Consider the following 11,376-nt stretch of genomic DNA (forward strand, 5'->3'; position numbering starts at 1 on the left):
GGATTTCAATGGCTCGCGTCCTTCACAGCAACACTTTGGTTTGAGGAGAGACACAGAAGGAATGAGATTGAGTGAGGCGAGAGAAGAGTGAAGAAAGAGGGAGGAGAGAGGAGAGGAGAGGAGAGGAAAGAGAAAAGAGGGAGACAGAGAAGAGAGGACAGACGGAACAGAAAAAGAAATCAAAGGAGGAATCAAACCACCCTAAAGTTGTTGGTTTTCCTTTGTCCATTCTTTGTTTTGCTTTCTTACTCTTTCTTTTTTTTTTTTTCCTTTTTTTTTTTTTTTTTTTAAAGCTTTTTCAGTTGATTGGGGGGGCGGGGAGTTTGAGGCTCTTGGCCCCTGTCCCTGACACCCACTCTCAGCCCCGCCCACCCGCTCCATCCGCCCTGGCTGAGGGACAGGCCCTGCCCCAGCCGCCTCCCTCCGGCTTTCCCGAAGACGACGTCCATGAGGTATTTGTGAAGAGAAAGAAGCATCCGTCCTTCCATCCGCCTTGGGGACCAAGGGCCTGGACCACTGGTGCAGGCTAGGCTCCGCCACGCGGCTCCTTCGTTTTCTTGAAGAGTTCTCATCTTCTTTCCCTTATACATATATATATATATATATCTATAAATTTTTTTTTCTAGTTTTAATTTATTGTTTGTTTGGTTTTCTGTTTTTTGTTTTGTTTTTTTTTTTTGTTTGTTTGTTTGTTTTGGTTTTGGTTCAAAACTGTTGGCCTCCACCATAGCAGGAGGACAAGGTGGCTCCCAGTGTCATCTCTCCTCTGTCCATGGTTGAGATGTGTCCTGGGCTGGGCAAACCCAGGGTCCAGCCAAGACTCATGATGGTCTCGTGGGAGTGGTGGCCACCATAGCGCTCTCTTGGATGGGGTCCACAGGTAGTGGCAGTGTCCCCACCACATGGACTCTGATGGGGATGCCATCTTGAGGAACCCCACCACTGGAGTGCGTGCGTGTGTGCATGTATGTAGTGGGGGGAGAGGCGTTTGCCAGTATTGGGGTGGGACACAGGGTGGGAAGAGTGAGGCGAGTTCTCTTTTTGGTTTCTGGTTAATGTCAAAGAACGTGAAGGATCCCACGGATAGGCACTGGAATATGAATTCTTTTTTCAGGGAAACTGACAGGATGGGAAGAAAAAAAAAAAAAGACGACTTGAGCGCCCTCACCCATCCTCTCTTGCCCGAAATGTCCACCTTCCCATAGGCTGAGGAGGGGTAGATTCCAGAGCAACGGAGGGTGACAGGGTTGAGGAGGGACTTGTGAGAGCTAGAACTTGGCAAAATGGCCTAGCCCACCCTGGAAAGGGAAAATACGGGGGTGAAAAGTCATCCCCAGGCCTTCCCTTGAGCTCTCCCCTGACTGGGGGAGGGAGGAGGTTAAAGCAAGACTCCCGTGCCCAGGCAGGGAGAGCTAGGGACCAGGGGAGAGGGGTGCATGGTAGGAACACATTCTGTTGAGCACAACGCTAAAAATTCTGTACATCCTTTGGATGAAGCTACTGAATATTTGGTGTAAGGTTGTTCAGGCCCTTTCTCTTTCGCCTTCTGGAAAAGAATATTTGGCGGTGGTTCTGAGCCCCGGCTCATTGGCCCTGGACTGTGCCGTGTCTTCGCCGCCCAGGGCTAGGGGCTGGGGCTACACAGCTAGCACATTCTCTTTTTATCCTTCTCCAGCCCCCACTGGGGGAGGCAAGATTGGGGTTGGCCCCACAGCCAGGGCTGGGTGACATGAGGTCCCACCTGTTGGAGGCTTCGCCGCCCCTGGCTGGGGTTCTTATTTGGTGTCTTAGCAGTGAGGGTGAGCACACTGAGGTCTGGCTCGAGACTGGTTTTTGGTTTGTTTGATTGGGGTGGGGGTGTTTGTTTTGGTTCCGTTTGTTTCTTTTTACCTCTGGTTCCTTTGGGACAGCTGGTTTCTGTTGTGATTCTTTTTGGTTTTCACGTTTGTGGGTTGGTTTCTTCCTTTTTTTTTTTTTTTTGGTTTTTTTTTGTTGTTGTTTTGTTTTGTTTTTGGTCTTTCCTTCCTCCATTGTATCTCCGGCGCCGAGGACCCTCTGTGCCCCCCACTGACCTCCTCACCCTCTTCCCAGGTGGACCACCGAGGTGGAGGTCAGAGAGGAGAGAGGAGGGGAGGCACGCCGCGCCCTCACTCGGGTTTGGACCCTGACTCGGGCCCCCCTGGGCCTCCAGGGGTCTGTGCTGCCGCCTCGCTGCAAGTGGAGGAGGAGGATGAGGAGGACGAGGAGGAGGAGGAGGAGAGGCCAGGAGACTTGCTGGAGATGGAGGCCGCCACGGCTGCCGAGACCAGGCCCACGCCAGGCGGGGCGCTGAGCAGGGGCAGCCCGGCGTGGTTCAAGAAGAGTGGCGAAGTCACCAGGCCAGGGCTCCCAGGGGCTGCGCCGGCCGCCCCCAGCACCAGGTTCCCGCTGCCGTCAAGGCTGGTAAGGGGCAGGGTTCCACCAGAGGCCAGGGCTGGCAGGGAGAGAGAGAAGCTGGGCTGGGGGCACGCCAGGCCAGGGGAGGCCTTCACCTGCCAGTAGCTAGCCCAGAATGGCCCTCTGTCTTCCCACCTGTCCCGCTGAGCCCTGCCAGCACCCCTCACGCCTCCCCCAGAGGTGAAATGGGCATGAAGAGGCGAGCGATGCAGTGAGCCGGGTCAGGATGGCATGGCTGGAGCAGCAATGGGGGGCTCGAGGCCCGGACTGACAATGGGGGTGACATGAGGCAGCACGCACCTTGGATAGTGGCCAAAGGGTTGTTGCTCATGAGGGCCGGACTCAGCCCGGAGCCCAACCCCACCATTGTGCTTCTGCAAGAGGCAAAGCAGAGCATTAGCGGGGCGGGCACGGGCGGAGGAAGGGTGCAGCTCCCACCCGAGAAGCAGCAGCGACCCTCTTCTCCCCACAGCCTCCCCCTGCAGCTTGCCCACTTACCCCGTGCTGGGGTTAGAAAAAAGCCGATAGCCGAGTGACTGCCTTGAGGACTGGGATTTGTGCTGTTGGTGGTGGCCGGGGGTGGGGGAGTGACAGAGGGGATGGAATTGAGGGGGGGCGCGGCCCCGCCCCCGCCCCCACCCCCTCCAGCTGTCCGGCTGGGGTGGAGCGTCCCCACAGCTGAGGATAAGGTAGTAACTGCCAGAGAGAGAGAGATGGGGTCTTCAGCTTCTACTCGTCCCCCACCTAGAAGCCCCAGGGTCACCTCCACCTTCCTGGCCCCACTCATGAGGCATCTCCAGTCGGAATAGACATAGACATCCCTGACCTCCCTTCCCAGGGCCACTTCTCCGTGCCTCTGCCATGGCGATGGCAGTCCCCGGCCACCGCGTAAGAGTAGCGGCTGGCGGCCGAGCCTGCGCGCGAGCACTGGTACTCCGCACTCCGCGAGCGCTGCTGGTGCTTGGACGAGAAACCGGGCACTCAGGGGACACGGCTCTATGGCTCCCCCTAGAGGCCAGGGGCCAGTGCGGGGCAAGGCAGGCTGCAGGCAGACCAGGAATGGGCGACGGCGGGAGATCTGAGAGCCCAGGCCGGCGGGACTGCCTAGGAGAAGCTCCTGACTCGGTCACATCCCAGCCGTGCCCTTGGACCGAGAGCCTTAACCTTCCCCACCTCCCATTGCTTCGTCTGGAAAATGGGGTAACAGACCAATTTCCTAAACAGTGAGAGAAGCAAACCAGTCGGTATATTTCTAAGACACTGAGAACCTTGACAGGCATGCCCTTGGGGCTTTAGAAACCTCCCTTATTTCTTATCCTGGGAAGGGGCTATAGGACGTTTGTTTTTTCTGATTGTCTCACATCACTCTGATGGGTAGCGTTAAGCATGCTCTATCCCTGGAGGGAGGAAAGGGGGTTTTGGTACATAGTACGCATATTCTTGGATGTCTTCTGTGTATATCAGACATTCACAATTATTTTATGAAGACAGGCTTAGAGAGGTAAAGTAGCTTCATGGGTTCACACGGCTTATAAATGACAGAGGCCAGGGATAAACCCCTAGCTCATCCCCTCTTAATGATGCCATGCTTTTCTCCTAGGAAATCGAGGAATAGATTAAAGCCAGCCCATTCCGGTGGTGGAGGGGTGGGGGTGTCCCTCTCTTCGCTCTCCCTCTATCACCCCCACACTCCCAGGCTCAGCCTCGAGGCCTGTGGACACTCAGAGCCTGCGCCGCGTCCTCCCAGTCCCCCCTCACCATCTTCTGCTCTCCCTGACCTGTTGTGCTCAGACTGCTGGAAGCTTGGGACAGTGGTAAGGTCCCTGCGCCCCCTTGGGGTGTGACCTAAGGAGAGAAGAAAGGAGGTAGAGTTAGGTAACTGTCTCCCAGCAGCCCCCAGGATGCCCTCGCTGGGGGTACGGCCCTCCACTCCGCTGCCCAGAGGACAGGGAGGGGGCCTTTGGGTACGAGTGCACGTGCCCTATAGCAAAAACCTCTCTAAAAACAAAAGAAAGAAAAGAAAAGAAATTGTTCCAAGTGACCCATTGTATCAGGCCGTGTGCTTCCTGTTCTGGCTCCACTTTTCCCCCATGTGCTCCTGAGCCACCAGCAGGAAGCCACGACTCTCAGCTGGGAGAACTCCTGCCACCTGTCTGGCGCTTTCCAGTCTGGCTCAGGGCTCTGCGGTGCTACGTCCTGTTTGAGGTGACTGCTCCCGACGAGGGGCCAGCCCCATCACCTAGTGGTTAAGGAAACCAGATCCCACATGGCCTCTCATTACGAAACTTGGGGTGCGCTCTGTGCACACCTGCCACTGTTGGTGCCACGAAACTAAAACTCCTTTCCGAGAATGAACAAACGCTGCTCTTTTAAGAGCGGGGTTGGCAAACAATGCTTAGAAATTGTTCAAAGTGGGACTAGCAGTTGGCGTAATGGTGTCACTGGACTCTCATGTAATCGACCGTGGTTCAAGTCCCAGACTCGGTGGCTTAAACTCATGCCGGGCACGTGTGCGTGTGTGCCCAAGATCCTGGGAGGCGACTGGAGGAGAAGGGATGGCAGCGTGGCCATCCTCCGGGGGTGGGTGGGTGTGACTTCTCGCTTTCTGTCTTTCTCTCTGTCTTTCTGGCGAGTGCACGTGCCCTATAGCAAAAACCTCTCTAAAAACAAAAGAAAGAAAAGAAAAGAAATTGTTCCAAGTGACCCAGGCAAGGAAGAAGTGGATCTGAGGTGCATGTGGGGGATGGAACGGGGGCGTTGCGGGTGAGGATAAAATGACACAAATCTCTGTGTCAAAGTGATGGGATTCCATATTACTTGATTTTCTGGGACCATACACCAGCCTCCACCTTGGCCTCCCTGCCTCCAGTCTCACATTTCCATCAGATCCAGACGCCACACGAAAATCGGCCTGACCCTTCCTAGCTCAGAACCCCTCTTAGTGCCTCACTGCCCACGGTGCAAGTTGAAGCTTCTCATACTTGTTCTTTTTAAATTTTTACCACAGGGTATGTGCACTAACCAGAAAGAGAGAGAAGGAGACAGAGACAGAGAGAGGGAAGAAGCACCCCACAATGGTGTGCAGCCACGCCATCCCCCTTCTCCCTCTCTCCATCCTGGGATGTGGGGTGAGCACACACATGCCTCACATGTTTTCCAAACCACACGGTTGGCCATGTGGGATCCGGTTTCCTTTAACCACTAGGCAACGGGGCTGGCCCTGAGCCCCTCATTATGAACTTGGGGTGCCTGCTGTCCCCCCCCTGCTGCCCACCCTCATTCACACTAAATCACACCGGAGTTCCTCAAACTGGGCTCAGCACACTCCGGTTCCCAGGGCTTTGCACACATTGGCCCCGTCGCCTGGCGGCCCTTCTTCTCCTCCACGTGGCTGGCTGACCCTCTTGTCCTTTATGACCCAGCTCGATGGCCCCCCTTCCTCCACTCCAGTGAGGGCTGGGCCTCTCCTTGGGAGCATCACAGCCTTTCTGAGAATGGAAGTGAAGGGATGGGGTAAAGGACGTCCCCACCGTGTGTGACGGCCAGTGGGCCTGCGCGGCTGTGAACCCGAGTGCACAGCCGTGGATGTAACGAGGTCCCGGCTGGCCCCGTCTCTGTGAGGTTGTGCACCTGTATCTCTCTTCCTGGACCATGTCCCTGGACGTATGTGCCCATGCCATGTGGCCGCGTCCCTGGGGTAACTGGCTGTGTGTGTGTACCTGTGGAGTGTGTGTGCCCCCCACGGAAGACCGCAGTTCCCCGGAAAACCTATGTTCTGTGAGGCGGGCTGTCCTGGAGAGTGGCTGCCCCCCACCCCGGGCACCCCAGGTACCAGGTGGGGGCTGTAGCTGGCCGGCTTGCCGGGGCTGGGCAGCATGGGCGCCGCGCTGCAGGGGTTGATGCGCTTCTCCTTCTGGCGCCGGTTGCAGAACCAGACGCGGATCACTTCCTTCTCCATGTGCAGCTGCTCGGCGATCAGCAGGATCTCCTCTGAGGTAGGCTTCTGGTTCTGCGGGCAGAGCGCTCGTCAGCCCCTGCCCAGCCTCCGCCCTCCACCCTCAGGGCCGCCCGGACGGTGGGGCCCACCGCTAGAAAACTCTTCTCTAAGGCGAAGCGGACGTTTGTCTCGATGCTGGTCCTCTTCTTGCGTCTCCGGCCGGGCAGCCCATCGAAACCCAGGCTGGGGCTGCTCAGCTGGTTGGGACTGGGCAGGCTTGAGTCCACAGACATAGTCTCTGTGCCGGGAGACGACAGGTGTGAGAGGGCGTCTACCCGGGCCGCCATCCACTCCCCCTGCCCCAGGAGCCCCAGCCCAGTCCCACCTGCGTCATTGAGCCACTTCTCCAGGAGGGGCTTGAGTTTGCACATGTTCTTGAAGCTCAGATTGAGGGCCTCAAAGCGAGAAATGGTCGTCTGGCTGAAGTCGTTGCCGTAGAGCTTGCCCATGGCCAGGCCCACATCACCCTGCACCAGAGAGGTGGAGACGGGGCGGAGGTCAGGGCTGGGCCTTTCTGCACGGGGTCCACCCTGCCGGCCAGAGGGCCACCCCGCTGCGGTGCCCGCCGACTGCCCACAGTCCCTTTCCCTCACCGCCCAGCCTGCACAGTGGCCCCATACCTGCGTGAAGCCCAGCTTGATGCGACGTTGCTTGAAGGTGCGGGCGAACTGCTCCAGCTCCTCCAGATCACTGGGCTCCTCTGGGTGGGATGGCGGCTCCAAGCATTTGGGGGGCTGCGGGTGTGAGAGGTGCGGGTCGGGCAGCGTGGGGCGGGTCACAGCCTAGTAGGGTGGGCAGGTGAGTGGGATGCAGGATGGAGCGCCAGGATGGGCCTCAGCGGTGGCTATACAGTGCTCCCTCGCTGCACGCCAGCCGCTTCCTGCAGACTCCCTTCCACCTGCCCCAGGAGGCCCCACACGCTCACTGCCAAGGAGAAGTTGGACTCCGCTGGCCACATGGATCCTCTCACTGCCTGGGACTCTGCACTGTCCCTTCGAGCCTGCATGCACCCAGGAGCAGCAGCCAGCTTCCCTTGCCTGGGGCTCTTTCTCTGGAGCTGGGGGCAGTGGTTTTATACTCCTCTAGGCCAGAGAGTCAAGGATGGGCTCTGTCCGCAAATTGCTGGGGAGCAGACAAGCTTCTCAATCTCCCCGTTCCCAAGCTTCCTTCCCCCTCTGCAGGACGGGAGCAATCGGCGCTCTGCCCAGCCAATGGGATTGCTGGGGGACTCAGGTGTAAATGAGATGGTCTAAATCTACAGAACGCACAACACTGAGAGTGAACTTGACTGTGAAGCGTGAGCTCTAGCTAATAATGAGGTGTCTGTTCCCCTCCGGAGGAGAACGCCGATGCAGGCGGGGCTGTGCATGTGTGGTGGGAAGTGTCTGGGAAATCTCTATGTTTCTACACAATTTTGCTGGGAAGAACCGCTCTTAAAAAATTGTCTTAAAGGATCAGCAGGTAGTATAATGCTCATGTCGCTGGACTCCCATGTGGCCATCTATGGTTCGAGTCCCAGACTGGATGGCTTGAAAATCATGCTGGGCATGTGTGCGTGCATGCCCAAGATCCCAGGAGAAGAATGGAGGAGAAGGGATTGCGGTGTGGCCATAACCCCTGGGGGGGTGATTTCTCACTTTCCCCCTCACTGTGTCCATCTGTCGTTCACTCCAGTGAGCACACAGGCCCTAAGGCAAAAACCTCTAAAAAAGATTTTCTTAAAAATGAGATTGGGGGGACCAGCAGTTAACGTAATGACTATGTCGCTGGACTCCCATGTAGTCGACCGCGGTTGGAGTCCTAGACTCGGTGGCTTAAACTAACGCTGAGCATGTGTGTGTGCATGCCCAAGATCCTGAGAGGAGAATGGAGAAGTGACTGCGGTGTGGCCATCCCCCCAGGGGATAATTTCTCACTTTCTGTCTCTCTGTCTTTCTGGTGAGCATACGTGCCCTATAGGAAAAACCTCTCCAAAAAAAAAAAAAAAAAAAACAATTGGGGGACCAGCAGTGGGCGTAATGGCTATGTCGCTGGACTCCCATGTAGTCGACTGTGGTTCGAGTCCCGGACCCAGTGGCTTAAACTCACACCGGGTGCATAGGCGCGCATGCCCTCCTGAGAGGAGAATGGAGGAGAAGGGATTGCAGCATGGCCATTCCCCCTAGGGAGTGATTTCTCACTTTCTGTCTCTGTCTTTCAGGTGAGCGCATGTGCCCTATAGCAAAAAAATTCTCCAAAAAATAAAAATGAGATTGGGACCAGCATGGTGGTTACGGCACTGCACACTCCCACATGGCCAACCACGGTTTAAGTCCCGGACCTGGTGGCTTGCTTTCTCACTTTCTCTCTCTCTCTCTCTCTGGTCAAAATAAAATAAATGATGAATAAATAAAATTAAATAAAATAATTTCTAAAAAATGAGATCATGGGCTGGCAGGTGGCATGGTGGTTAAGGGTGCCAGACTCCCACGTGGCCAACCGTGGTTTGAGTCCTGGACCTGGTGGCTTGTTTTCTCACTTTCTATCTCTTTCTCTCACTCAAATTAAAATAAAGTAAATAAAATAAATAAAGTGAAATAAAATAATTCTTTTAAAAAATGAGATTGCAAATAAAGAAAAAGTATAAAAGAATCAATGGGAGGATGATTGGGAGATTTACGAAGAAGCAACAGCTCTATCTGGAATGCTTCACTGGCATGATGGTTAAGGTGCTGGATCCCACATGGCTGACCACGGTTTGAGTCCTGGACCCAGGAGCTTGAAAAACATGCCAGGCACACATGTAGGCGTGCCCTAAATCCCAAAGGGAGAATAGAGGAGAAGGGAATGCAGTGTGGCCATCCCTCCTGGGGGGTAACTTTTCACTTTCCCTCTCTTTTTCTGGCAAGTGCATGTGCCCTATGGCAAAAAAAAAAAAAAACCTTTTAAAAAACTTTTTTGAAAAAAGGATTTGTGCCAGGCTCAGCCACAGGGTCACAGGTAGTGCTACCCCCTGGAAGGCTGAAAAACACATGGGAAGTCTGGGTTCAGTACCCAGGCCAACCTGAACACACCAGCGCAGCACAGCTGTGACCCTACCTAAGCAGATACTGAGGGAGGAGGAGCGGAAGACCACTAGAGCGCCCCCTCTTCCTCTTCCTCTCTCTCTCTCTCTCTCTCTCACACACACACACACACAGAGAAAAAGATCAAATAAAATATCTGAAACAGGTGGTGAGTGCAGAGATATTTGTCATTCAGGTTCCTGGTATGTCATCCCAAATCCCGGAGCCAGACTTTGGAAAGCCTACACGGGACATATGTCATAGGGAACATGGCGAGCCCCGACCCATGAGAGTCCAGGCACTGCTCTGCAACCAGACACGTTAGTGGTTCTGCAGCACCGGTGCCACAGCAAGACAGGGGAGGCAAGCCATGCACTGCCTCATGCCTGGCCAGGGCTGCAGCCGGGTAAGTTCTGGTGCCAGCATCACAAGAACGTGACGTTCAGAGCATTTTGGGCTTCAGAACTACAGCTAAGACCTTTCTCAGTCTTTGAACTGCTCAGTTTTTCTGAAATAGTTCATATATTTTCCAAAGGGCTGCTAAAGAGAAAAAAAAATTAGACAGGAAATAAACTTAAAGGTCATGAGAGATGATGATGATGATTTAAAATAATTATTTATTTATTTAACCCTGTTTTTGTTTTGCTTTGTTTTTACCTTGACCAGAGAGAGACAGAGAGAGAGAAAAAGGGGAAGGGAGAAAGCAAGCCACCAGGTCTGAGACTCGAACCACGGTCAGCCATGGGGGAAATCCAGTGCCTTTAACCACCACGTCACCTGCCAGCCCCCGTGAAAGATTATTATTAGAGTCTAGAACCCAGACTACAAACTAAAAGAGAGGCCTTGGGTTTAGGCAAGAGGACACCACAGTGGCCCGCGGAGCTGGCACTCAGCCTAAGGGGGCTCCAGCTCCATCAGGGGCCAGGCCGCTGCCCACTGCCCACACTGCCACAAGGATGCAGATCCAGGCTTGCCAGATCGTCTGGTCTGTCAAGGGAAGCTGGAAATCTGGCACTCTCTGGGAGTTTAGTTGCCAGAGAATAAAACACATCTGTGGGCCCTTGTTTTCCGTCTCTGGTCTGGGAAATGGATGTGATTAATAGCCTTGCTCAGACAACCCTCCAGTTGCAATTCTACAAGAGACCACGGCATTCATAACCTAAAGGCTTGCCATCCTGAAACGAATTTCTCTTCCTTTCCCCATCCCTCCCCCTGTACTCCTTTCTTTCTTTCTTTTTCTTCCTTCCTTCCTTCCTTCCTTCCTTCCTTTCTTTCTTTCTTTCTTTCTTTCTTTCTTTCTTTCTTTCTTTCTTTTTTGGAAAGATTTTCGCTATAGGGCGCGTGCGCTCGCCAGACAGACAGAGAGAGACAGAGAGACAAAAGCGAGAAATCACCCCCCAGGGGGGATGGTCACACCGCAATCCCTTCTCCTCCATTCTCCTCTCGGGATCTTGGGCACGCACGCACACGCGCCCGGCGTGAGTTTTAAGCCACCGGGTCCGGGACGCGAACCGTTGTCAACTACGTGGGAGTCCAGCGACATAGCCATTACGCTAACTGCTGGTTCCAATTTTACAAGTTTGATTACTTGTGCAGTAGTTGAAAATTCATGAAAGTACTTTGTGGATGGGTATATTTTGTAAATGTGTGGATCTGACATATCTATGTACAGCTTAAACCTCCAGCTATCTATCACATTTAACTCAGTAGCCATTGTGCACACTCTTTAACTCCTTGGAATCCAGCATAATGAGAAACCGTCACAAGTTCCCTTTTTCTTTTCATATTTACTAGTATTGGATTGGAGGCATAAAATATATGTGCAAGGTATTTCTATTCACAGCAAAAGACTCATGTAATAAGTATCCATCAGGTAGAAAGACCTGGTTTTTCAGCAGG

The 11,376-nt window shown here is 54.2% G+C and overlaps 1 protein-coding gene across 5 annotated transcripts in view; it reads right to left on the reverse strand.

The window, feature by feature from the left end:
- Positions 1–255: 255 nt before the first annotated feature.
- The window catches only part of POU2F2 (POU class 2 homeobox 2), a 57,413-nt gene continuing 46,292 nt past the window's right edge, over positions 256–11,376 (reverse strand). For 2 of the 5 annotated variants that reach the window (XM_027766731.1, XM_027766724.1), the window contains exons 8-14: positions 7,054–7,167; positions 6,759–6,900; positions 6,523–6,671; positions 6,269–6,445; positions 4,215–4,281; positions 2,935–3,132; positions 256–2,473 (exon numbers count right to left, since the gene is read on the reverse strand). In XM_027766731.1, coding sequence (XP_027622532.1) covers positions 2,148–2,473; positions 2,935–3,132; positions 4,215–4,281; positions 6,269–6,445; positions 6,523–6,671; positions 6,759–6,900; positions 7,054–7,167 — 1,173 coding nt within the window. In that variant the 3' untranslated portion in view covers positions 256–2,147. Of the gene's footprint in view, positions 2,474–2,736; positions 2,808–2,930; positions 3,133–4,214; positions 4,282–6,268; positions 6,446–6,522; positions 6,672–6,758; positions 6,901–7,053; positions 7,216–11,376 lie in introns of all 5 variants that reach the window. The other 3 variants (XM_014582794.2, XM_027766726.1, XM_027766733.1) reach the window with 3 other exon arrangements.

The sequence above is a fragment of the Tupaia chinensis genome, unplaced genomic scaffold (genome assembly GCF_000334495.1).
Source record: "Tupaia chinensis unplaced genomic scaffold, TupChi_1.0 Scaffold000067_1, whole genome shotgun sequence".
NCBI lineage: Eukaryota > Metazoa > Chordata > Mammalia > Scandentia > Tupaiidae > Tupaia > Tupaia belangeri.